The sequence below is a fragment of the Pelmatolapia mariae genome, linkage group LG7 (assembly GCF_036321145.2).
Source record: "Pelmatolapia mariae isolate MD_Pm_ZW linkage group LG7, Pm_UMD_F_2, whole genome shotgun sequence".
Classification (NCBI taxonomy): domain Eukaryota; kingdom Metazoa; phylum Chordata; class Actinopteri; order Cichliformes; family Cichlidae; genus Pelmatolapia; species Pelmatolapia mariae.
In genome coordinates this window covers 54,053,152-54,077,490 of record NC_086233.1, presented here as the reverse complement: position 1 = coordinate 54,077,490, position 24,339 = coordinate 54,053,152, and the positions used below count along the sequence as shown (strand labels likewise).

The following is a 24,339-nucleotide window of genomic DNA, read 5'->3' as shown; positions in this document are numbered from 1 at the left end:
AATGAAACTGGGGAAATTACTAAAACCACTATTTGTTATTGAAACAGTTGCCAATTAATTTTCTGTCACTCTAACTGACCTGTCCCGTCAACCATGCATTAACTGCTTCAAGCTAGAATTACAAGGTAGAAGAAGGACATGGTGTTCAAACACCCAATTATTTAACATGAGTGCATCTCTAACTTTAATATAAAGACCTCGATTAACTAAATGTTTGGGCTTTTTACTGTTCAATGATTAGTTAGAATGAGGATTTTACCTGGTATCATCCGAATGCGTAGAATATATTAATCTGTGTGGTAAAATGTCACTTTTGAAGGTTATTCTTACTCACTTTTTCCATTGTTTTAGCACTTTAATAGCTTTCAGGCCGTCCTCTGTCTCTACAGTGATAAAAACAAAGTTCTTACACATGGTGCTGCATACCTGTGTCTTTTTAGTGGGTGCAATCAATCAACAACAAAGCAACAACAACAACAACAGCTGCAGATTGGGCCAAGGCCCGAGGGCCTAAAGAAGGTGTGTGTGTACGGGCGCGTGTGTGCGTGCCTGTGTGTTGTTGTTGTGACTGAGCTCGAGTGAGGGGAAATGCCACGCATGCCTGAACACACAGACCAGCACATAGTTGTGTGAAAAACACATTGCTGTTCTTTAGAGGGCATGGGAGTGGAAAAGACCCAGAATCAGTGGGACAGGGAGAAATGGGCTCACACACACCTTTGTGCGCAGGCCCGAACAGAGATTTAGGCAAGCTCATCTGAGCCAGCTGTCTGCACGAGAAAATCGCATCACGATGCCGTGCAGCGTTCCCCTTCCAAACAAAACCCCCTCTGATCAGCGAAACGGTCGATCTTGCCGAACGTGCGCAGCCAGACACAGTCTGCCTGAAAAAGTATTTAAAAAAGAAAAAACAAAACCTCTTTAGATTAGATCGTCCCAGCACTTAAGACTCTATCGCTGTAGGAGTGAGACCGCACTGGAATCTCTGATGCGGTTTGCCTTTGGCTGTGAGCAGAGGAAGCATCCTCTCTCCAGCCGCTCGGGCTGATGTGGTTTAAACAAGTGTCTGGAGTGATCCACTGGGGGCTCCCGGGGAGGATCGGGTTGCCGGATGAGGATGTGGCCTGATTGAGCTCAGGGAGATGGGGGGGTCAGCCTGGGATCTGGACTGCAGCAGGCCCTGATAGGCCCTGCTGTTTGCTACTGTACAGTTGAGCTACCTTGCAGTCTGCTTTCAGAGCTGGTAACCTGAGCTCAAATGCCTTGACTGTGCACAGACAGGCTGTGCATCCCCACAGTGCAGTGGATCACTGTAGCGTGCAGTCGAGTGAATGCTTTCATAAATGGAGGTGATATAGAGATAAATTTAATTACGTCCTGATGAAGCTACGGCCCCATTTATAACGTGAAGCAGCACTGGCGGTGTGATTGACGCCTGATGTGCACAGCTTCTATCCTAACAGCCATCATAGGCAGTCACAGCAAAGTATGTGGTGGTTGTGTTCTTTTTATGAATGTGCAATATTTTCAAAGCGCACATTTTGTGTTAATTATAATGCATTTTTATGGTTTTGTTTCGAACTGACGCGTTTTTAAAATCACTGCCAGTTTAAATGTTACCTATTACATCCTGAAAGGTTGTCCCACCTTCCGCATAGCCCAGCCAGGTTTGTTATTTACGAATGTTCCACTAAAGGGTCTGTTCAGGTTTTTCCTTAACTTATGGTTTCTCTAAATCTGTGGAAAGGTCATGCTTAATCACTATGGTTACGTCTCCCCCTCCCAGTGCCTGCTCAAGAGAGGACTTGTTTACCATCTCTGCTCCAGACTCAATAACATGTCAGTCATCTGGAAAAGAACCTCCCCTCCCAGCTGCTATTGGTCCAGCAGACAGCTAACAGTGTAAACCCTACCCACCTATATTCGGCACCCCCTCCTTCTCCCCTGAGCCCCACTGTGAATAATGAATGATTTCCTAGCTGTCTGTCGGTCTTCCTACTTATTCTAAATGACTCCGGGAAGACGCACTGAACTTTGATGTGCAGAATGACTTGAAGAATGAAACATTGTTTGTTGGATAATTTGAACGTTTCGGCATGACTGCACCTGGTTGGTTTGGGATTAGTGTAACATTTTACCGCATTACTTATATTTTCACGCGTACTTCATCTTCAGAGGTGGCAGTGGCCAGCTGGCTGTAAACATGTCACCAGCCTTCCAGTGTAAACAGTGTAGTAGTCTACTTGCACAGTGTGCTCTCCGGCAAACAAGACATGACTCGCATTCAGATGAGGAGAATTGCTGCACTGCAATCCTCTTCCTCTCAAGTAATGCACCAGTTTGAACCAATAACATTGAACCTTCTCACCCATCAGACAGACGCGCACACACGCGCACGCACGCACACACACACACACACACACACACCCTCCTGAAAACACACAGTGTTGAAATTGAACCATCTTGTTATAAGATTAAAGCTGCTTTTTGGTTCATACAGTGTTGAGGTGAGTACTGTGGGTTCAGTAGGGGGCTATGGGTGGTGGGAGACAAATGCACTTCATATAAAATCTGTTGTATGCCTACATTTTTCTCATATTGTATTTGCATTTTCCATGTCTGTAAGATTTTCTCTCCTCTGACTCCTCTGTAATCGTGTTTGCAGCTAGTTGTGGAAGTTGTTACTAGGGATTAACATTCTCCTTGTTGAATTCTCCGTAGCCTGGAACATTCTGCAGATTCTTCTCATAGCCCGGCAGCTGGATAATACCTTTAGAACAAAAACTAAACTTGTCAGCCTGTCTCCCTATTAGCGATGCTTCCTCCCCCTGCTGCTGTATTTAATGGTGACTATAGCCAGGGCCTCGCCAGCTCCTCAGAAGGAGATTCCTCTGTGCAGATTGTTGTGCCGTTTACTACTAATGAAATGAACCTGGCCACTCCTCGCGTCGCAGCGGTCTGGTGAACAGCAGGGGTAGGCTGTTGGTTGGCTCCGATGTTTGACCAGACAGTGTTTGCGGAGGGAGAGAGAAGGAGGGAGGAGGGTTGTGTAAGTACTGTGAGAGAGGAACAACATTATAAGGTCCCCTAACCCAACAATCAGCAATTTGACTTTTCTGCAGGGCTGTGGGGGTGGGATTTGCAAGTTTTGAAAAGGTTACTTAATGCAGTGTGTACTCAAAAAGGGTCAAAGCCAGACCTGCTGATGCTCTTGATGCATTCCAGTTCATATTAAACATTTACCCGGGGGACTACAAGGATGATGACGACTTATCTTAAGAGGAGCCCCTTGTTAGGTAGTCCCTTTCCTTTGAAGTAGTGGAAACCTACATTACCCAGCATAGCTATGTGTGGAGAGCAGCGGCGTGGAAATAGGGCTGCATTAGGACCATCTATAAATAGGGGATTGTATCCTTGATACCACGGGTTGTTTGGTCACGCAGTGAAACCGGGTCGACTTATATGGATTTAAGACAGTTACTCCCCCTCCCCGCCTCTGTCTGCTTTCCTCTGTAGGAAGGTATGCATGTTTGGGATTTTTCTTCATTGAGGAGTCGTTTAAAATGATGCAGAAAGAAGAAGGCCTCCTTCAATAAGGCTCATTAGAGTTTGCTTTGGCTGCCCCCTTTTGGTAGGATTCCAAGAAAATGAAGCCACGCTGTGTTTTTTCTTACTAAATGTGCAGCACCAGTCGGCCTGCTCTGGCATACTAGTGTCAGCATCATGTTTCTAATCAAATCATAGCTGCTACATGCGAGTATGTGAGTGTGTTGGCATTTGATGCTGTAGTTTAAAAAAAAGATCTTTGGTATTTGTACTGGACCCAGTCCAAAACAGTTAGATACACTATTGGTGAAAATATACTGTTTGTGAAGGAGCCACTCGACTCCTGTCGTCACAGAAAATGTGCGTAGAGGAAGATATACATAGCATTATGGCCTTTCCCACGCTAAGTATTATACTCATGTTATCATGCAAATACTTGTTGGGGTGGTGCAGTATAGAACTATAATTATGATTATGAATTATAATGTGTATGTAATTAAACTAATGATTTAAATACACTATTCAGTAGCTTTCTGGTCATATAACTCATTCATATTTTAGTGATTCCAGTAGTTCAAATACTTGAATTTTTTTTGTCGTTAACTACTGAAACAACCAATATGTGGCCCATAATAAGAACACTTATTGAGAATAGGTTCTTGTTTTTTAAAAAGAAAAACACATTTGTTCAATTTTTGTAATTAACTTAAAAATATTAAACTGAAGGGAAATTTTGAAAATGAAAAATGGGAATTCTAAATTGATTATTTTTATTTATTTATTTTTTAAAAATGGAATATCTGTGTAGGCATACATACTTTTATTTGCACATTGCAATGATGATCAGAACACCTCTTTCCAATCAGTTTAACACAGGTAAAGACCTAAAGGTTTATTAAAGAAGCTATAAATTAGTCCTGGAGATTTCATACAACTGTGTGCATTACCTCCTTCAAAGAATATTGCTAATAATTTTGTTTTGATAATATAAGAAAGATGTATTTGAGAAACCTTGCAGAAATGAGAGTCTCAGACTGAGTATGCATTTATTCCGCAGCAGTGCTGATCTGTACCGTGAACCGTTTTAACCTGCACAGATGTTTTGTGAAGCAAGGGAAAGTACCCTTCCAGAGATTAGCCCAACACAAGGGTTTAATTTTCTTTACTGATTAACAAATTGAACACAAATGAAACGCAATGCACCCAAACCTGCCTTTAATTTAAAATCAAATAAACAAGCGGAGCAGAGAGTCCTTTTCTGCAGCGTACACAAATATTCACATATCTACATGCATGCTAACACGTTGGACACACATGTGCACTCTTTCAGACAAAGGCATGTGTTACGAGGAAGGCTGAAACAATATGAATGAAGTCATTTGGGTATTGTCATGGTTGTGCAAATTTTAATAATAATATAAAAATAACGCATAAAACATATTGATGGCGTGTGTGTACTCGTGTTTTCTTTAAGCTCTGACTCTGCATGGAGAAATCACGGATGCTGTGCCTCATTTTTTCACTTCATTTCAATTTTATTGCTCATGTAAAGAAATTTGTCTTGTAGTCAAAAGCACAACAATAAATGGTAAACCCTTACGTTCTCAAAATCTAAATAACACACGTCTGTGGAGGCTGCAAAAAGCATTGCTGTTTGCAAATAGTTTCTATGTAAAGAAGGCAGATTTAAGAAACGGCGATAAATAACAATTAACAAAAAACAATAGATTTATTATCTGTTACAGAGGGCAGCTTTTTTTTTCCCCCAAGTGACTCCTCAGCTGCTATTTGTATAAAGTACAGTGTCACCAGGCCTTTCACAACCACACAGATTTCCACAGACACAGACACACACAGTCCAGGTGTTTTGTCTATGGAAGTAGGCTTATCTAAAACTAGGGCACCCCTGTGTCTCGTGATTAGCTAGCGGTGGGAAACGTCTGCTTTCTTCTCTTTACATCTGTTTTTCCTGAGGAGACTTTCTGTGAATAGGCTACAGTAAAAAAAAAATGCTTTTGAACATTAAAAACAGACGTTTCCCTTTTGCTGTTTTCATATGTCACTGTTCATTTAAGAGTAAGACAGATGGGATTAACATAAGTACTTAGGAAGACTACATACAAGCAAAGATCGGGCTTTTGTAGTGTGTTCTTAGCTGAATGAGTACTTTCTCATAACTGTAGTCTTTCCTGCATCAAAGTTTGGACTTGGAAACACTTATTCTCTAGTGATGACGACTCATATATTAACCGTCCCGTTTCAAGCTCAGTCAGATAAATCTGACTAACTGTCTGTCCTTCCAAGCAATGGGAAAATGCCGCGCTTTATTGATAACATATTGTTTGCTGCTTGGTTTCTGAGTGATGCCCAAAAAACAGTGACTATTATTCATGGTGCTCGAGCTTAATTCGAAACACCCTGCACAATCATTTTCTGTGGGAAGTGATTCTTTGTTAGACGCTGTAATAGAAAGGGTGTGATTCTCTTCCACCATGACAGAATATTTGAAAGTAAAAGAATGCATTGTTCTTGCCTAAAACCAAGCACAGCAGGCCCAAGAAGTCAAGCTCGGCTACAGTGTGGTGATGGTAAAGCTAATCCCCTTCTACACATCCATTCATATAAGTCCTTTGCAGACCACTTTGGAAAATATCTCCTCCTTAGCTCCTCTTTTTAATGCGATGTCTAACTTAAGCTATTGTCACTGCTCTGTTTTTTGTTTTTTCATTGGGTGTCTTGCTATTTCTCTTCCTACATCCGGCTTTCCATGTATATGGATGGAATGATGCTTTCTGCAGAGACTGCACACCGACTCTTCTTAACCTGTTTATATGGAACAACATTATCCTTGCATACTTTCTTTGTTTAGGGTGTTCTCAAGCCATTCTATATGTCTGACACTTACATACCGTGTCTTTCTCTGTCTCTGTCAGTTTGCCCGAAGCAATGTAGGCTTGCCTGTACGGACAAGGGGGAGTGTTGCCACAACCAGTGCCTCGGTAGCTGCACCGAACCCAACAACGACATGGCCTGCTCCGCCTGTCTCCACTACTACCACGAGGGTCGGTGTGTCCCACACTGTCCCCCGGGCACCTACAAGTTTGAGGGCTGGCGCTGCATTACCATGGAACTGTGCGCTCAAGTGCATCTGGCCAGCGATTTTCACTTTGTCATCCATGACGGAGAGTGTATGCTCGACTGTCCCTCTGGCTTCACACGTAACGAGACTAACCGGTAAAGATGAATCCTTCATTCTTACTTTAGGCCCTGATCATTTGGAAATACCATGGTAACATATGTGTTAAAGTAAATACATTCACATTATATTAAGTGTTTTCCAGGCTTGCCCATCTTTCTTAATACTCTGTATTTGAATTTGTAAGGGTTATAACCTGACTGCTATCAAAGGGAGAGCCACAGGTCTTGGTATTGTTTCTGAAGTAGATGCATGTTTATTCTGCAGTGCCCACATACACTAAAGCACTGTGCACTTAGGCATAATGAATCTATTTGCATGAAGTATCCTTCAGCTGAACTTCACCTGACCTCGGCTCTTCAAAAACTTCCTTTCTGCAAAACTGGAAGTGCCAGAGGTTTTAGAGTATGCGGGCTATTAATGTTTCAAGGTTTTTCCCAGACTACTTAGAAAGTGTAAAATGTGCTCAACACTTGCCACTGGTAGATTTTACAGGCTAGCAAATAAAGGTATTAAGAAGAGACTTGGCTTGAGTGTCCTAAAACTTCCTGTACTTAACATCTCCCAACCAAGAAGGTATATATATATATATATATATGTATATATATATATATATATATATATATATATATATATATATATATATATCGAAAGAGAGAGAGAGGGAAAAAAAACCCCTTTTTGTCCCGTTTTGTCTCTTTCGGATTTGTCTGTCTGTAAAGTTTCCATGCAGCCTTTTGCTGCCGGATACTTTTTTGGCCGTACGACTGCTGCTCTGTCTCTGAGGTCAACACAATGAGTCACTCTCTCACGAAACCGAGTTCAGTCAAGGGCCCATAAAAGATTAAACTCTCCGTGTGAGAGGTGACCTTGTATCATGCACTGAAATTATTTGCATGAATTCTCTGGAATGCTTGGGAGCTGGGGAGTGAGCAAATTTTTTTCAGGGTGTGGTAGAAAAAGTTTTTCTCTGTATTTCTGACACTTTGTTTGTTTTTTTGTTTAGTTTTTTCACATGGCTCTTCTTGCTCATTCACCCCTATATTTGCTTCTTCTTTATACAGTATGCTATGCAGTGCTTGTAATGGCCCGTGCGATAAGGTCTGCAGATCCACTGTCATCGATTCTGTGAATGCTGCCGAGTTCCTGCAGGACTGCACCGTCATCGAAGGCAATCTGGACATCAATATCCGCCGTGGAAGTGAGTGCAGCTCTGTACAATGAACATTCCTCTTAGAAGCACATGTACTTTACATTTTGGTGTGGACTTCACTGCACTGCTATGCTGCAGCTAAGCAGACTATAGCTTTGTACACTTACAATGATGAGTGTGAGCCAGTGAATTATTTAACTTGGCCAGAATCCGCTACACGGTACTTAAAAGTAAACTTTTACTGTCTATACTCACTATACTACAGCCTGTTGCACTTGACTTCCCTACATTTATTATGTTTGGAGGTATAGTAAAAGCAGAAGGGCCGGGTGGAGCAACATCACATGTGCTTTTTTGCACTCTAACCCAATTATCACATTATGTTATAATGCTGTTTATTTGTTCAGTTGATAGAGTGGCTCAAAGGTAATCCCTGTATATGATAAAGATTAATCCGTTATGTGTTCATTGGCGGATTTGGATCAAGACCAAATTGGTTATCACAGTAGCAATAGATTTTTTTTATAGCTTTTTTGTATTTTTGTGTGACCAAATGTGTTTTGTTTTTCTTTGTTAAATCTCTTGTCCTCAGATAATATAGCCCCCGAGCTTGAGAGATTCATGGGATTGATCCAGACAGTGACGGGCTATGTTAAGATTCGACACTCCGACGCTCTTGGCTCGCTGTCCTTCCTCAAGAGCCTACGTTACATCAAGGGGCAGGAACTCATCGACAAGTAAGGCTCGTCTGCACTTTTAGGCTGTGGTAGCGTGCACGTGCGAAGCGAGAAGGAATTAGAGGACATGAGTGGATCGGAGCCAAGCAGCAAGCATACTGTTTTACATCCATAGATGTCAAACTAACCTCTTGTTGATAAGAATGCTTTCTGCAACACTTTTCACAGATATCGCAATATCCTTATAAAATGTCATGCACAAAGGCTAGATAAGTGACTGTGGCTACTAAGGCAGCACATATTTTACAGACAAGGAAGTTAAACAATACAAATCAAGTTAAAACAACTCAGTCTGAAGCAGGAGTGCTAAACATAACACCAGAATCAGCCCGGATATGAAGGAGAGTATACGTTTTTTGACTTATCATTGGATTTTCATACGTTTTATAGCCTTTTCTGCCGATAAAGACCTCCCCCACAGCCATTTATACCTTATCAAAATAGTCAGGTGTTAGTTAAAGAATTAAATGACAGAAAATGTTCCTTTTTTCCACTGTCTATAGAAATTTCAGTTTTAAAAATGAAAATGTTTAATCAATCAACAAAAACTATACTTACAGGAAATACAGGAAGCAAGCTAGTAGAACATTTTCTGTGATCTGTTATTTATCATGTATAAAAACTGAGATGTGCTGTTGAAATTGCATCTCTATATCTTATGTTAAGATATCTCAGAGATTAGATGTGTAGATGAACTTCTTTGTACTGACAGGAATGCAAGTTTCACTCATCCGGCCCACTTAGGATCAGGCCGTATGCGGGCCTTTAAAATAAGTTTGACTTCGCTGGTCTAAAGAGAGCTGCTATGATAAGTTTCAAATAATGGGGTAGACTTCCATACAAATATGCCTGAAAGACAAAATCTCAGTTTTTTGGGGGTTTTTTGCACCCTTGGCTTGTATGATTCCTGAGGGACCATCTGTGACTAATATGGTTATAAAGCCCCGCCCACCAGAAGCAGCCAATCAGACTAACGTTGCCTAAATGGAAAGTGACCTTAAAGAGGAATGAGATAAAATGACTCAGTATACTATTATTATTATTATTATTATTATTATTATTATTATTATTATTATTATCATCTGTTCCAGTAGAGTGCAAAAATTAATATGTTACTGTAATTTAGCACAATAGTTCTATGAAGAGATGAATTAATAATAATATTAATGATGATAATAATGATGATAATACATTTTCAGTAAGATTTAAACAAAGTTAAATATACAGTCCATTAGTGTCTTCACTGTGATATTAACACTAGTCCAAGATACGAGTGAAAGTTTTTTTTAGTTATGGCCAAAGGGGTCATGGGAAAGCCTGTCGCCCTTCTTGTTATCATTTCTTCCAGGGTTAAGTTTCACCGAGGAATGCTGTTGAGGGTGGCAGGCATTCCTTTCCCTCTGGAGGTGTTCATCTGTGTTACTTGGACTGGTAGAGCTAAAAGTGTTGGCGTGACACTGTTTCTGTTTTATGTCCTCTTCTGTAGTAGTGGAGGCCTGTTTTCAGGCAGACACACAAAGCCGAGGCCGTAAGATCCACATCTGCTGGTCCTTAGTGGGACCACCAGGTGGCAAAAAAAAAAAAGCTCCTTGAACAACATTTAGGGGAACGTTATATCCTGCGAAACACTTTATGTTTTTTTTGATGGAGACCATACGAGGTGTTTCTTACAGTCTTTTGATCCTTTTTTTCCAGCATGTATTCATTCTCCGCCATCAACAATCAGAATCTGAAGTACTTGTGGAACTGGACTGAGCACAACCTGACTATTAGCAATGGACGTCTATTCTTCCGTCAGAACCCCAAACTCTGCATGTCTGAGATCTACATGATGTGGGATAAAACTGGCATAGCTGTGAAGCCAGAGGAAGGGGATTTCCGCAACAATGGCGAAAGAGCCAATTGTGAGTAAATTCGTGTGAATTTTTGGTCCACATTCATTCAGTCATTCAGCTTGTGCGCACGTTTTTACTTTATACATACGTCTCACCGGGGGCCCTCCTCTGCCGTGACAGGTGAAAGCCATATCTTGAAATTCAAATCCAACATCACATCCAGCCATGTGATCAATCTGACATGGGAGCGCTACCAGCCCCCCAAAAATGGAACCCTTATCAGCTTCATTGTTTACTACAAGGAATCGTGAGTACACAAAGGCTTATTCTCCAAAAGTTGAATCTGTTCATCTGGACGTAGCGTAGACGACGCTACGTCCAGATGAACAGATTCAACTTTTGGAGATTTACTTTCCTGGATGATTGAGAATGCATCAAGACAAAGGCTTATTATTAGCCTCTGATCATAAAGTCATTTAGTGTCTTACTTTCATGTCAACTGTCTTTTTTTTAAATGAAATTCTTTTTTTTTTATGTATTTTTTGCAGTCCTTTCCAGAACATCACTGAGTTTGATGGCCAGGATGGCTGTGGCTCAAATAGCTGGCACATGGTGGATGTGGATCTTCCTAAAGATAATAACAATGACCCAAATGTCAGACTTCAGCACCTCAAGCCTTGGACTCAGTATGCTATTTTTGTGAAGGCCATCACCCTGCAAGAGAGCGACAAAGATGCCACTGGAGCAAAGAGTGACATCATTTACATTCGCACACACCCATCGTGTAAGTGCGACCATCAGTTTTGGTTCTGGCTTCAGTTTTACATTATTATTGTTGCGCAACTATATAAACACATGAACGACATAAAATAACCTAGTCTTTCCCCCTGGTACAGTGCCGTCTGTGCCTAAAGATGCCCGTGCATATGGTAATTCCTCAACAAAGCTGGTGGTGAAGTGGTCACCTCCACTTTTGCCCAACGGCAATCTCACTTACTACCTGGTCCGCTGGCAGCGTCAAACTGAGGATAGGGAGCTCTACCAACATGACTACTGCTCCAAAGGTCTGCACTCCTCCTTATTCTAATAAACAGCCAATGTGTCTTTATTCTCTGACCTTTCAAACCTTTCCAATTACTTAGCGAAGGCCACTCAGTCTTTCTTGCATTGTACAAACATTATTTGTTTTTTTAAACTAATCTTAATGCACAGTTAAAAGAGGACAATTACCTGGAAGAGCTTTAGCTTGCCAAAACAAAAAGCTGGTCATTGTAATTGGTAAGGTTGAATCCCACCCTTGCTAAACACTCTTTTTTCCTGGCTTTTCATATTTTCTTCAACAGACTTGAAGATCCCAATCCGGATCCCGGCGTCGGAGCTCACAGACATGGAAGAGAACACAAAGCCTACGAAGTCAGACCTAGCAGGGCCAGAAAAGGTCCTGTGCTGTGCTTGCCAGAAGACACCAGAAGAGAAGGACCGTGAGAAGGACGACCGCGTCTTCTTGAAAGTTTTTGAGAATTTCCTCCACAATTCCATCTTTCTGGCAAGGTATGTCACATCAGTGGCCTCCTTAAACCGTTTATAGGCTGTGACCTCCCTTTCAAGTGCAGACAGCTATCAGAGCACTGAATGTAATTGCCTCGTTGGGTCAATGCGAAGACTGAGGTGGTGGAACGGGTTTAATGGCTCCTCTGTGGAGCGAACAAGATCTGAGCATGACGGGTGTGGACGGACCTGACGGACGCTGAGCTGGCCCGCTGAGGCCGGCCCTTTTGTTGGGTGGAGCAGATGAAGGAGACATGCTGAGTAGGTTCCAAAGCCTCCTCAGCACTCATGTGGCTTTTTTATTGCCGTGGCAACGGTGGCACAGGGGTTGATGGGGTCTACCAGGCAGCAATTTGGACAAAACAAACAAACCCAGGAGAGAGACGAGATTAAAGAGTCTGAAGGGCCTCGTTTGGCTACACACTAGCTGCTTATGCTTTTGTTCCCCGCAACGGGACTGACATCTGTGTTGTGTTATCATTTCACTTGCTCGTGGCTATGGATGTTTCAGTGTTCCTCTCCCACAGTTCTCGGATAGGATAGGACAGGATAGACCGATGGATATTCATTTGTTAAAATGATGAAGTTTATTTAATTGAACAGCACTGACCTTTTACTTCATAGTGCTGTTCATGGAATTTGATCAATATGTTTTGGAGGAAAACTGCTAAAAATGGCTGAACTGTTATCTATCTACACCTCCTCTTCTCTCTGGCTGTGCTGATTTGTTTCAGTAGAAGTGTCTAGGAAACTGGCGGGTGGCAGGTCCCTGGCCCTCAGTGAGGAGCTCGGCCAGTGTATGCACAGCCTCTCCACTGTAACACAGCCAGCATTATTACAAACCACTCTAGGGAAAATAAGGGAGTTTTTTTCTTTCTTTCTTTCTCAAAAGTTCAGGGTTTAGACCCAGGGTGAGGGAAAAGAGGGTGCATGAAAACAGAAAGAGAAAGAAAAGGAAATGTTTTCCATTCTGTCCTTCTCAACTCGGCACTTCACGCTACTCCTCCCCTTGCATGCTGTCTTTGTCCGAGACTTTTTTTTTCCTCCTTTTTTTTTCCTGTAATGAGGCAGCTGCCAGGAAATGTACAGTGAATCCATCTGGAATCTAAATGAATGAGGGAAGAGCCCCATCAGCCGTAGAAGACAAGTAGAAAATAAGGAAAGCAGACTGATTTATGGGGGAAAAGGAAGGGGGCTGCCTCGCGATGAATACATACAGATGAGGTGAAAAGGACTCCCTGAAGTTGCCTCTTCTTCTATCAGATGTTTCACTATTATCCATGATCCTGTTGTATTGTATGAGTTGTCAACTGCTTACAATGTGCCCCACTAACCATAGAGTGAATGTGTAGTCACGGCTTTCCTCTCTGGATTCCGATGCATAAAGGTAGAGCTTTTTTAGAAGGTGAGGTCAGGGCACTGTAGTAACTCAGTAGCTACAAAGCATGTGACAGGTAGCAGATGATTTCTTTTTTCTTATTTCACTGTCATTATCGCCCATACAGAAAGTCAAAGCCATAAAATGTCTGTCGCCTGCTCATTTCTTCTTCTTCTTCTTCTTGGCTTTGATGAACGGCTACTGTCAGAGTGAATCAGTGTCACGAGTCTTTTGTCTGTAGTCTCTACCATGTTGTCAGTTTTCATGTATGTGTGATGTAGTCAGTAATAACTAAAAGGCTGGGCTTTGGTTTGCTGGACTGCAGCACTTTTAGCTGTCAGAGAGGAATGCTGACATGTCAGTGAAACTGCCTTTCCCACATTTCTGTCTTTGTCTGTGCACTCCTCTTCCTGCAGGTCTACTTGAAAATAAAACATGCATTCTGTAGCTTTTGCTTACTTAGCTTCTTAGTTTAACATGGTAGTCTACTGTACTGCGCAAAAGTCTTCAATTTTATATTTTGCTAGGAAAATGGGGAAACAGGTGTAGAAGTTTATTGAAATGTGCAAACATGCAAGCTTTCTTGTAAATTTTTAAAGTCGTCTTCATGAATAGTTCTCCGGGCTTCTCCAATCTCTTAGGATTTTTGTTGTTTTTTGTTCTGTTCTTTGTCAAGCTGCAACAATCTTGAGATCCGGTTTTTGGGGAGGCCGGTCCATGACTGATTGTGTTGCACTGTGTGTTTTGCTACCCCGTATGGTTTTACTTGCATTGGCAGTGTGTTTGGGATCATTATCACCCGAAAAATGAAGCCTTTGCCTTTCTTACACGTTCCAAACGTGTAAGAAAGGCAAACGTTGCATAACTTGATCATTCCACCAATTTCGACAAAATCCACGACACCACTGGCCAAAATGCTGCAGACACATCTCTCCTGACCTCCTCTGTCCATTGCTGCTCACCTGGACCTGTTGTCTTTGGCAACTAAAGAAATACGTCTTTGCTAAGTTGTCTGCTATGTGTAGGAACAACACTGCTGGATCCCTCGAGCTGGGTTCTTTTATAACAATTTAATGATTCAGAGATTCGTGTTAAGTTGCTTAACAACTAAACAAAACAAAAAGTTTCTCTGAAAATGCTCAGAAAATCAGAGAAATACCAAAGAAAAACTTTGAAGGACCTTCAGAAAGAATGAAGAACTACTGCTCAATGTAACTTCTAAAAATTAAAAGAAAGTCTGGCTTCTTGGAAGCAAAATATAAAGAAATCTGAACTGAATCTTTATTGTCATTACAGCAATGAAATTGAGGTGCAATTCTCTCAGTGCAAAAGAAGAATAAAAAATAAAATAAAGAATATATATATTTATACGTCTATAACAACAAACACAGTTGTTTCTGTATTGCACCACTTGCCAGTGTTGATGTAAATACCAACGTTATAAAGAGAGAAGGGGTGGCTCAAGATTTTTGCACATGACTACAGGTACAAATTCTTGTTTCTGTGGATTTGTGGTTTCTGTTCATCTCATGAAAAAATTACAAAAAGTAGATTTTATGGATTTGAATTATTAGTCAGATTGATAAAAAACACTGTTTAATGGTGTTGTAGACCAAATAATGAATCTATTAATTATTACAAAAACAACAAATTATTAAAGAAAGTAGCTGCAGCTCTAATTCTCAGTGTACAGTTTGAGTCATTTAGTTGAAGTTGCTATTTTTCTCTGAGCTAAGCTGTCTAAACCCAGTCACTTGTTCATGTGACTTTCTCCTCATTCGGTTTTAGACAACCCCCAAACATGTCTGTGTACGAGCTCTATAAAGGGCATCAGTAACGCTTTTATCTTCTCAGTCACAGCAAGTGCTTTTTTTCTTTGTCTGTCTGTCTTATTGACCACCCTGCATCTTTCACAGGTGGACAAGATGTCCTGTGGTATCTCCTGCTGCTAAGGTCACAGCTGTCATCGCCTCTTTGCTTTCAATTATGATGATGTCCAGGTCTTGGCAGCTCCACCCAGTATCATATGAACTTTGAGTGAACTGAAGGCTAAACATTACTTTTCAGAGTTTAACCTTTTGGGGGGGGGGGGGGGGGGTTTATCAGGGGTATGTTGGACATTAGCCTTAATGTCTGTTTTTTGCATTTCTCTGTCAGTCAGCCTCTCAGTGATCTAATGACCTAATAAGCACAGCACAACTGGGAGTAGCAATCACTCCGTGCTTTCCATGAAAGATGTTTAGCTTTGCGCAAACATTTTTTCAGGAGGTATAAACCATCACTGACATGCTACAATAAGGGTTCCAGGACATACAATGCACCTTTTTGTCTTTTGTTTCCCCAGCACTGCTCATTGAATTTTAATGATCTGTGCTACAGGTTTTATATTCAATTGTGTCTTTGTATTTCAGACCTCAAGAGCGTCGGCGCAGAGACCTTTCTGGTACAGCAAACAACACACTGTTTTATGAGGGCGGCAGAGGGAATACCACTCTCGGCGCAGGGGATAACAGTACAGATGGCATTCCTCCGAACGTAGAGTTCCCCTTCACTGAAGACAAGAGCACAACAGAGTATTTAGAGATCCCCAATCTGCGGCCCTTCACCGTCTACCGCATTGATATCCATGCGTGCAATGAGGTGGTGGGGAAGTGCAGCGCTGGAGCTTTCGTCTTCTCCAGGACCAAACCTGCAGGTTAGAAACATAATAAAAAGCCTGCATTCAACTAACTGTTTCCAGTAATGCTGACAAATATAAACAGAGTGCATTTCTTTTATTTACCTGAAAAAGTCACAAATATTACGAAAAATGAATATAGGGCAAAAAACACTGGAAAAGGTGTATAATGCTGAAAAACACTTGGTCAAACATCTCACACTTAGTTGGGTTAATTGGAAGGAGGTCGGTACCATGACTGGGTATAAAACAAAGCTGAGCCTTTCGGAAATAAAGGTGAAGAGGGTTAAAATATAAATATAATATAAAACTATAAAATCTCTCAGTTTTCAAATAGATTGAGGATTTAAAATGACTCCGAGGGATTGTGTTGTTTTTGTTTTCATTTACACAGCATCCCTGCTGTTTTTGGTAACATAGTTGTGTGGAAAATGGAAAATGAAATGTGCTGGCACCTTTTCTGAAATTAAATATCCTTGTTTATATTATTGTGGTTGTGCCTGTTCCCCCAGTCAAAGCGGATGACATCCCCGGCAAGGTGATTTTTGAGAGGTGTGACAAAATCGAGGGGTGTGTGGTGCTGCACTGGCCAGAGCCCGTTATGCCCAATGGACTCATCTTGATGTATGAGATCAAGTTCCGCCTGGGTAATGAGGTGAGCTGGACTGGGGTAATTATAGCTTATTATCATAAGTCATTTCCTTTTTCAACATTGAAAAGCCTGGAATCCATGACTATCCAAATATTGTAAACAACTGAAAAGTCTCTCAGTGTTTGCTCAGTGGAGGATTCACATGTTTAAAACGTGCACCAGACTCCAATCATGCTCATGCACGCAGGGCTTAAACACTGAGTAAAACCAAAAACAAATGACAAACTCTACACAATAGAAAGCTGATTGGAGGCCATCAAACCTTATTCACCTGAAATAAGAAACAAGAAATCATATTTTTGATTAGATGAGAACATTAACCTGATGGTATGTTTTCTCCCAAGCAGTAACCAGCGTGTGCTTGTTCTCTTCCAGCCTGAGAAGCACAAGTGTGTGTCGCGACAGGATTACCGCCGGTACAAAGGAGCTCGACTAACCAACCTTGGCTCGGGGAACTACTCCGCCCGAGTGCGTGCCACTTCCCCGGCAGGAAACGGCTCCTGGACAGAAAGTGTTTTCTTCTATGTGTCTCCACCTAAACGTAATGAACTTCTCCCTAATTACATGGAATGCAGAGGAATGAAAAATAAATAGGACTTGACACCATCGTTTTTTTTTCTTCTCTGACAGGTGATGACGGTGTTACGTTGTATGTGGTCATCATAATTCCCATCATTGTGACAATTTTTATCGCCAGCCTCACCACCATCCTCTTCTATGTGAACAAAAAGAGGCAAGTATCTTTTTGCAGACACGCTTTTAAAACTGCCTGACAAAGTTCTTTGATTAAGCTGTTCTGCCTGGCTATGCTCACAAAGCTTAATGATCAGTGTAATGTTAATTAGCGCTAATAGGTGTTGTTTTCATTAACGTTCCCCTGTGGTAAAGAGTAGACTTCCTCTTGAAAATTGTATACAGCATCTGCAATCAGACTTGCCTGCAGGCTAACTGAGTTTGTGTTAACAGGAACAGTGACAGACTGGGGAACGGAGTCCTGTATGCATCAGTCAATCCAGAGTACCTCAGTGCTACTGAGAGTAAGACTGTTGGATATTTGGTCTATTTTTTGGTTTTTTGGGTGGGGTGTTTAAACTCTGATGGTGACCCGCTGTCTCTTGTGCCACACCAGTGTATGTCCCAGATGAGTGGGAGGTGGCAAGGGAGAAGATCACTATGCACAAGGAACTGGGCCAGGGCTCCTTCGGCATGGTGTACGAAGGCATCGCAAAGGGAGTAGTGAAGGACGAACCTGAAACGAGAGTGGCCATCAAGACGGTCAATGAGACGGCCAGCATGAGGGAGCGAATTGAGTTTTTGAACGAGGCCTCTGTCATGAAGGAGTTCAACTGTCACCATGTGGTAAGTTGGACACGTCATCAAATCCTTACCATCTGGCTCATGTGGTTATTAATAATAAACCAGCGTATTGTCATAATGAAACCAGTCACGAGATGAAATTGATCCTCGCAGACGTAGACTCAAGTACGCTGTGGTTGTCTTTATTCCGACAGCTGCAGCATGAGTTGCAGTTCAGACTCCAGGATATACTGTATATTCTCACTTCAGTGTGATCACAGCATCAGTAACTGCATAAAGTGGATGTGTTGTTAAAGCCTTTTTATTAGTCACTGTTTTGTTTTTTTTAAGGATAAAGATCTTTAACAATGCTCCAAGCAACAACAAAAAAAACACATTTAAATTGCAAATGCAGGATGGAGCTGAACTGTTTCTGTTTGTAACCTAGTGTGCTTCTGAGTCAGACAACCTACCTTACTGCCTAGTAATTTATTGCTACTGAATGCACTATGTGGTGGTCTTTAAAGTTATCTAGATTTAGTGGAAGCCAAACATTTTATTCTAACAAGAAATCACACAAAACCCAACAGTGAGAAAGTCTAGTGAGACTTTTCCTTTGTGGTTTGCTTTGTGGGAGAATGGTGTTGATCAGTGGAAAATACAAAGTGATTTGAGCCAGGACCACTGTAATAGGTGAATACTCACATGTGCAGTAATTTGGATTTGGTGGCATGGCTCTGTTCTGGGGTATTCTTGGCATGAGTTGGGGTGAACAGCAATATGATCCACCAAAGGCAGGCAGGCAGGTTAAAGGAGCTTTAATAGTGTGCCATAAGAGATTTGTGGAAGTGTAGAAGGGTATCATCAATCTGCTGGATCACAGCTGAACTTGACTTGCCTATTTGAATGAACTCTGTGCTGTTTTTTTTTATAAAAAACTTTTTTCAGAGCTTAAAGTTTTGAGCATATTTCATATTTTCCTATGTGAACAAAACCTACTTTGAAGTTATATGTAGCATATATTTTGGACACGGTTTTGTTTTATCAGAGCTGACCCCTCTGCACTGCTGTGATTAATGTAGGTGCGGCTGCTTGGCGTGGTCTCTCAGGGACAGCCAACCTTAGTGATTATGGAGCTGATGACTCGCGGAGATCTCAAGAGCCACCTGCGCTCCATGCGCAAAGAAGTAAGCAACCTGTCCATGTGTGCACACACACACACACACCTCTGCTCTTTCTTAATTTTTACAATTTCTTCTGCCGCCCTTATACATCATCCACTCTACGCTTTGTTTCGCTCAGCTGATTAAAGCAGAAAGGCGTGATATGTCGACTGACTGAATAGTGCTTTTCATGGAGTTTCTCTTCTCACCGCCTCTTGCTCTACCGCAGAACGCCACCAGCCAGGTCTTACCCCCACTCAAAAAGATGATCCAGATGGCTGGAGAAATCGCAGATGGTATGGCGTACCTAAACGCCAACAAATTTGTCCACAGAGATCTGGCAGCGAGGAACTGCATGGTAGCAGAGGACTTCACTGTGAAGATTGGAGGTAAGTCAAGCTAATATATTGCCTTCAGCCTCCCCCGCTCTGCCGGCCTTGACAAAAAACTGTTTGGATTTTAGTGTCGGACCCAAGCACGTTAATGTAGATGGACAGAGGGGAGGGAGGAGGTGAGAGGAATAGATGAGCTCTCTGGAGCTCCCTCTCCCACACATAATGAGTGATACTTAGTGGCTTCCTCAACCTCTGCTTTCATTTTTTTCTCTCCAGATTTTGGCATGACCAGAGATATTTATGAGACAGACTACTACAGAAAAGGAGGAAAGGGCCTGCTGCCTGTCCGCTGGATGTCTCCAGAGTCACTGAAAGATGGCGTGTTTACTACAATGTCTGATGTCTGGTATGGCAGCAAATCACTCTTACATATACACAAGCCTCCATTAGACATGTATGAACCTCCTTAAATCCAGAAAGATGCTAAGTTTTCCATAACCACCTCAATATATTTTTTTTGCCTTTGTCCTTGTGTATACTCTAAAACAGTTCATGCTGTGGCAAAAAAACCCTAGATAATATATTCTTATGATAATTTTCTACTTCAGTTTTTTTTTTTTAAATCATGACTACTGTTTCCAAAAGCATCCAAACCTTTGGTTTTCTGGCTGCCTCTTTGGAAATTCCTGGCAAAAAAAAGTATAGGCCAGGAGTATTCCTCTTCTTTTGTTTCATTTACTGACAACTCTATTATTCCACTGTTTCGTAGATTCCCAGCCTACAGCACTGCCACTTTTTTCCTGTGTTTTACTACTGTTTACTAGAACCCCCTGCGTGTTTGTTTCCCCAAATGTCACGGGTTAGTCCCTAAGAGTGGGCTTAAACTGCTCCAGATGTCTTTAAATGAGAGGTTGCCGTGCCAGCACAAACACACCTCCACATTTTGTGTACTATATCCTCCCCTTTGATGTTGTAAAGAAGTTTAGTGTAAGATAACCCTGATGTCATCATGAGTAGGTGACTGTTTGAGATCCTGGTGTGCAGTATTGTAATAGGCCTTTTTTATTTATTTTGTTTTTAAGTTAAGCATACCATTTGAAAATTTGGCTAGCCAAAGTAGTAGAGAAAACAAATATTGTGGTCATTCCGAGGCAGTCTTGAAGTTAAACTGAAGAAATACTTCATGCTGAGGTTTTTCGTGCAGTATTGTAATCATGTAAGCTGTGTTACAACATACCGTGCCACACGTCATGAAGTTAAAATAAGAAGCAGGGTAAATGCTCAGTACCAGCTCTCCGACATCCTGCGCTCATTTTGGATTCTAGTGCAGATTATTTGGGGAATTTAAAGTAGCAATATTTAAAATAGCATTCATCTTTTTGGGGAACTTGTGGACAGATATGAGCTAAGGATACATGACACACTCCAAAAATAAAAGAAAATAATATTTCAGAAAAGAAATGAAGCCTGAAATAAAGTCAGCAGTGTCAGCTCAGCTTATGCGCTGTTAGTACTGCGATCGATGGATGGCAGTGAGAGTATTTCAGTCCAACACGGACAGAACAAAAAGTCAGAAACTATCGGTTAGCCTTAGATTAAATTTGGTTCAGACATTCACTGCACCCAGGAGATGAATCCCACTTACTGCTTTACAGCCACTTTCTCTGCCTTTTCATCTTGCTTCATCACGAGATCAGAATTTTCAATCTTCTAATACATTTTTTAATGACTACATTCCAGTAAATCTCACCAACTTAACACAATAAACTAAGGCACAGAGCACGCCAAATCAGATACCTGCCTAGCATCAGCCTGTCACTGTGAGCATGTTATCATGCTGACATCGGCTTTTTTTCTCTTCTGTATATTAAAAGGCATTTATTACCTTTTCTGTATCAGTCAGTCAGGCTGTTTGACATTTAGTCCCTCTAAAACCATTACTGGAATATTCCTCTCTGCTTAGGTTGGACATTTATGCACATCTCAAGCACCACGGCTCTCAAACAAGCACCATATGTGGCTCTTATTAAAAAAGGAATATATGAAAAATATGATTTTTACTTATTGTTTGTATGCATGTGAGTGTGTGCAAACAGTGCAGCTCAATTTTGAGTGGAGGGAGTTTTTACTTTTACTAGATGGTAACCGAGTATTACTGGTGAGGCATTTTCAGGTCACCCTGTCACTAACATAATGGACGTAATTTCTTTCAAATTTAGAGCGATGATGTAGGATAGGCTCTTCAAAGTAAAGTTTATTCCTAAGCAATAAAAGAATATGTGTGCTTGATTGATGGTTAAAATAAACGTTTACTGTGAAAGCCGAAAGAGCATCACATAAAATACCACAATATATTACTTGAATATGTTGCCTGATTTCTCGCTGCAGGTCATTTGGTGTCGTGCTGTGGGAAATCGCCACCTTAGCTGAACAGCCTTACCAGGGGATGTCCAATGAACAAGTGCTGCGCTTTGTCATGGAGGGAGGACTCTTGGATAAACCTGACAACTGCCCTGACATGCTGTAAGTCTTGCTTTTTTCAAATCTGTGACCCTGCCCTTAAGAACCATAAAACTAAGTAACATCAGCTTGGATTTATGAAGGATATTGAAGGATATTTTATCCTCTACAGCCGCAGCCACCCATGTCTTCTGTCCTATTAATATTTTGCCCTGTTTTATTTTAAGTTGTGGCTCTGAGTGTGAAGGATATCGTGTGTATAAGTTAAGGTAGAGCCAGGACGAGGGCCGACATTAACGTCACAGGATAAATGTGGTCCGTTGACGACATAGCTTCAGTGGTCAGCTGGCAGTGAGAACCCTGCTCAGCCTTCAGCGCCGGCCCATAGAAGGGATGCCACAATCAGTGTGTGAAAGATGCCCCTCATTCCTACTACGGAGGGAGGTAGTGCCTGTCTGTCAGCGTGGTGGATGAGAAAGTTATCATTATTTAACTTTAAATTAATCAGTCAATCAATCAAACACTTTGGCTGTTAGAGGGGAAAGAAAAGCCAGAGCACAGCCTGCTCGTCGGCATGCAGCGCTGCATACATGCATTTCGATTCTCTGTCTCTGACCTCAATAAGAAGGCATTCTGCTCTCTCCCCTCCCACTCTCCACGGCTGACCTCACCTTAGAAAGAGTGTGAGTAGCAAAAAAAAAGAAAAAAGAAAAAGAGGATCAAGTGTTGTGCAGACACAAACCTCGCGTTTCTATGGCAGCGTGGCTGTTTTGTCCTGATTACAGGAGTGTGTGGATTGTGTTACAGAGGTGGTGGAGTCGGGGCTTAGCCCTCCTGCTCTGCGAGCAGCACACATGGAAGTCAGGCCACTGTCGATGGTCGCCTCTGCTGTAGTGACTTAATGGAGATTTCCAGAAGATTGCCCAAGTGCAGTGAAGCCAGAGAGTTCATACAAAGACTGAATAGAAAGATACAGAAGAAGTGGAAGTGGGCAGGTTAACACAAACAGGGATGAGTCATATTTGGAGAGCCTTGAATGTCTCCTACTTGTACTGTTTCCTTTGTTTCTCAGGTAGCTTTGGTCACTGATTGTTATTCTCATGTTTCTGTCTAGAGTTTCCCAGAGATAAAAGTGCTTTTCCTCCTTCAGAATTGGAAAATAAATGTGACTAAATTAAACATCATTATTTTTCTGTGGAATATCACTTACATGCTATTATGCGTCAAGGTTTTGCCACGCCGGGGAGGTTGCACGTGTGAAGTTTTTCAGATCTGGCAGGGATTCCTGTTCAGGTTTATTAAGCATTTAGCATAGATGTTTGGAGACTTTTCTGCACTCACACTTGGCCTGAAATTGCGTCTGTTTCTGATTTTTATCAAGCTTTGTTGGCCTATCTCTTCTGTGAATATTTGGCTTTATCCAGGCCAGTGAAGATTTTCTTATAATTCTGACACCGACTATCTCATATTCGCTTGTAACCGTCCTTATACAGTATATCGGACAGGGAAGTCAGAATCTGTTTATTGGCCAAGTACGTTAACACACATTAGCTCTCACTATACTTTAATACCGTGCAGATGGCGAATTCGCAGGATAATACAGATACAGACATACAGCCAAGCAAAGATATCGAATCAGCCAGAGCAAATAAAGAAAAACAGAAACAAAAAAGCAGAGCTGAGGCAAACCATCCGAGCCGCCATCTCAGTAACTTAATAGCTGCTGCTCAGTTGTATTTATACAGCACATTTGGTACACTCAAATTTGAATGTGAAGTGATTCGGGAAAAAAAAAAACAGCTAAAGAACAAGTGGAGTTTTAATGCAGTGCAAGTAAAGCTCATGTAATCTGTTTTGTGCTGCTGACAGGTCCAATGTTAGTCAGTTTAGCCAAAGCATGTGGCCTGTGGGTCACGATTGGCAGGATGCTGACAAGAAGTCAGGATTTACAGTGTTTGTTTTCTAAATTTGCATCAAGAAGCCTCGTGCGAGACGGCGTCGGAAGTTTGCAGCAGACGGGTTACTCTGGTGCATCGGCCTTACTTCCAAGCGCCGTGCGCCTTTTTCACGGGAGGTCCTTGCTGCCTGAGCTCGGACATCTGAACGTCAACTTTGAGACACTTCCTGCACTTGTGCAAAACAAGTCTGAGCCGCCCCCTGCTGCTTCAGAGCATGAAGCGAGGCACGTGCTTAAGAAAGCTTTACCCATAATTCCTCTGGCGCGGAGAGGAGCTGGCACCCAGCTGCAGAGGTTATTCTAGATGGCAAAGAGACCACTAGGAAAAACAAGACAGAGGGAACAGCAAGAACGGAGCAGCGATGGCCAAGGTGTTTATGTCAGCGGGCCTTAGAGAGTATTCTGA

General features: G+C 41.8%; 1 protein-coding gene across 1 annotated transcript in view; it reads left to right on the top strand.

Moving 5' to 3' along the window:
- igf1ra (insulin-like growth factor 1a receptor) overlaps positions 1-24,339 on the top strand; it is a 70,273-nt gene that overhangs the window by 42,571 nt on the left and 3,363 nt on the right. The window contains exons 3-20 of the mRNA XM_063479724.1: positions 6,480-6,780; positions 7,807-7,943; positions 8,488-8,632; positions 10,328-10,536; positions 10,648-10,774; positions 11,016-11,251; positions 11,364-11,531; positions 11,811-12,018; positions 15,805-16,088; positions 16,583-16,725; positions 17,098-17,263; positions 17,353-17,455; positions 17,689-17,759; positions 17,852-18,081; positions 19,101-19,205; positions 19,411-19,570; positions 19,793-19,922; positions 21,905-22,039. Coding sequence (XP_063335794.1) covers positions 6,480-6,780; positions 7,807-7,943; positions 8,488-8,632; positions 10,328-10,536; positions 10,648-10,774; positions 11,016-11,251; positions 11,364-11,531; positions 11,811-12,018; positions 15,805-16,088; positions 16,583-16,725; positions 17,098-17,263; positions 17,353-17,455; positions 17,689-17,759; positions 17,852-18,081; positions 19,101-19,205; positions 19,411-19,570; positions 19,793-19,922; positions 21,905-22,039 — 3,058 coding nt within the window. The remainder of the gene's footprint in view (positions 1-6,479; positions 6,781-7,806; positions 7,944-8,487; positions 8,633-10,327; positions 10,537-10,647; positions 10,775-11,015; positions 11,252-11,363; positions 11,532-11,810; positions 12,019-15,804; positions 16,089-16,582; positions 16,726-17,097; positions 17,264-17,352; positions 17,456-17,688; positions 17,760-17,851; positions 18,082-19,100; positions 19,206-19,410; positions 19,571-19,792; positions 19,923-21,904; positions 22,040-24,339) is intronic.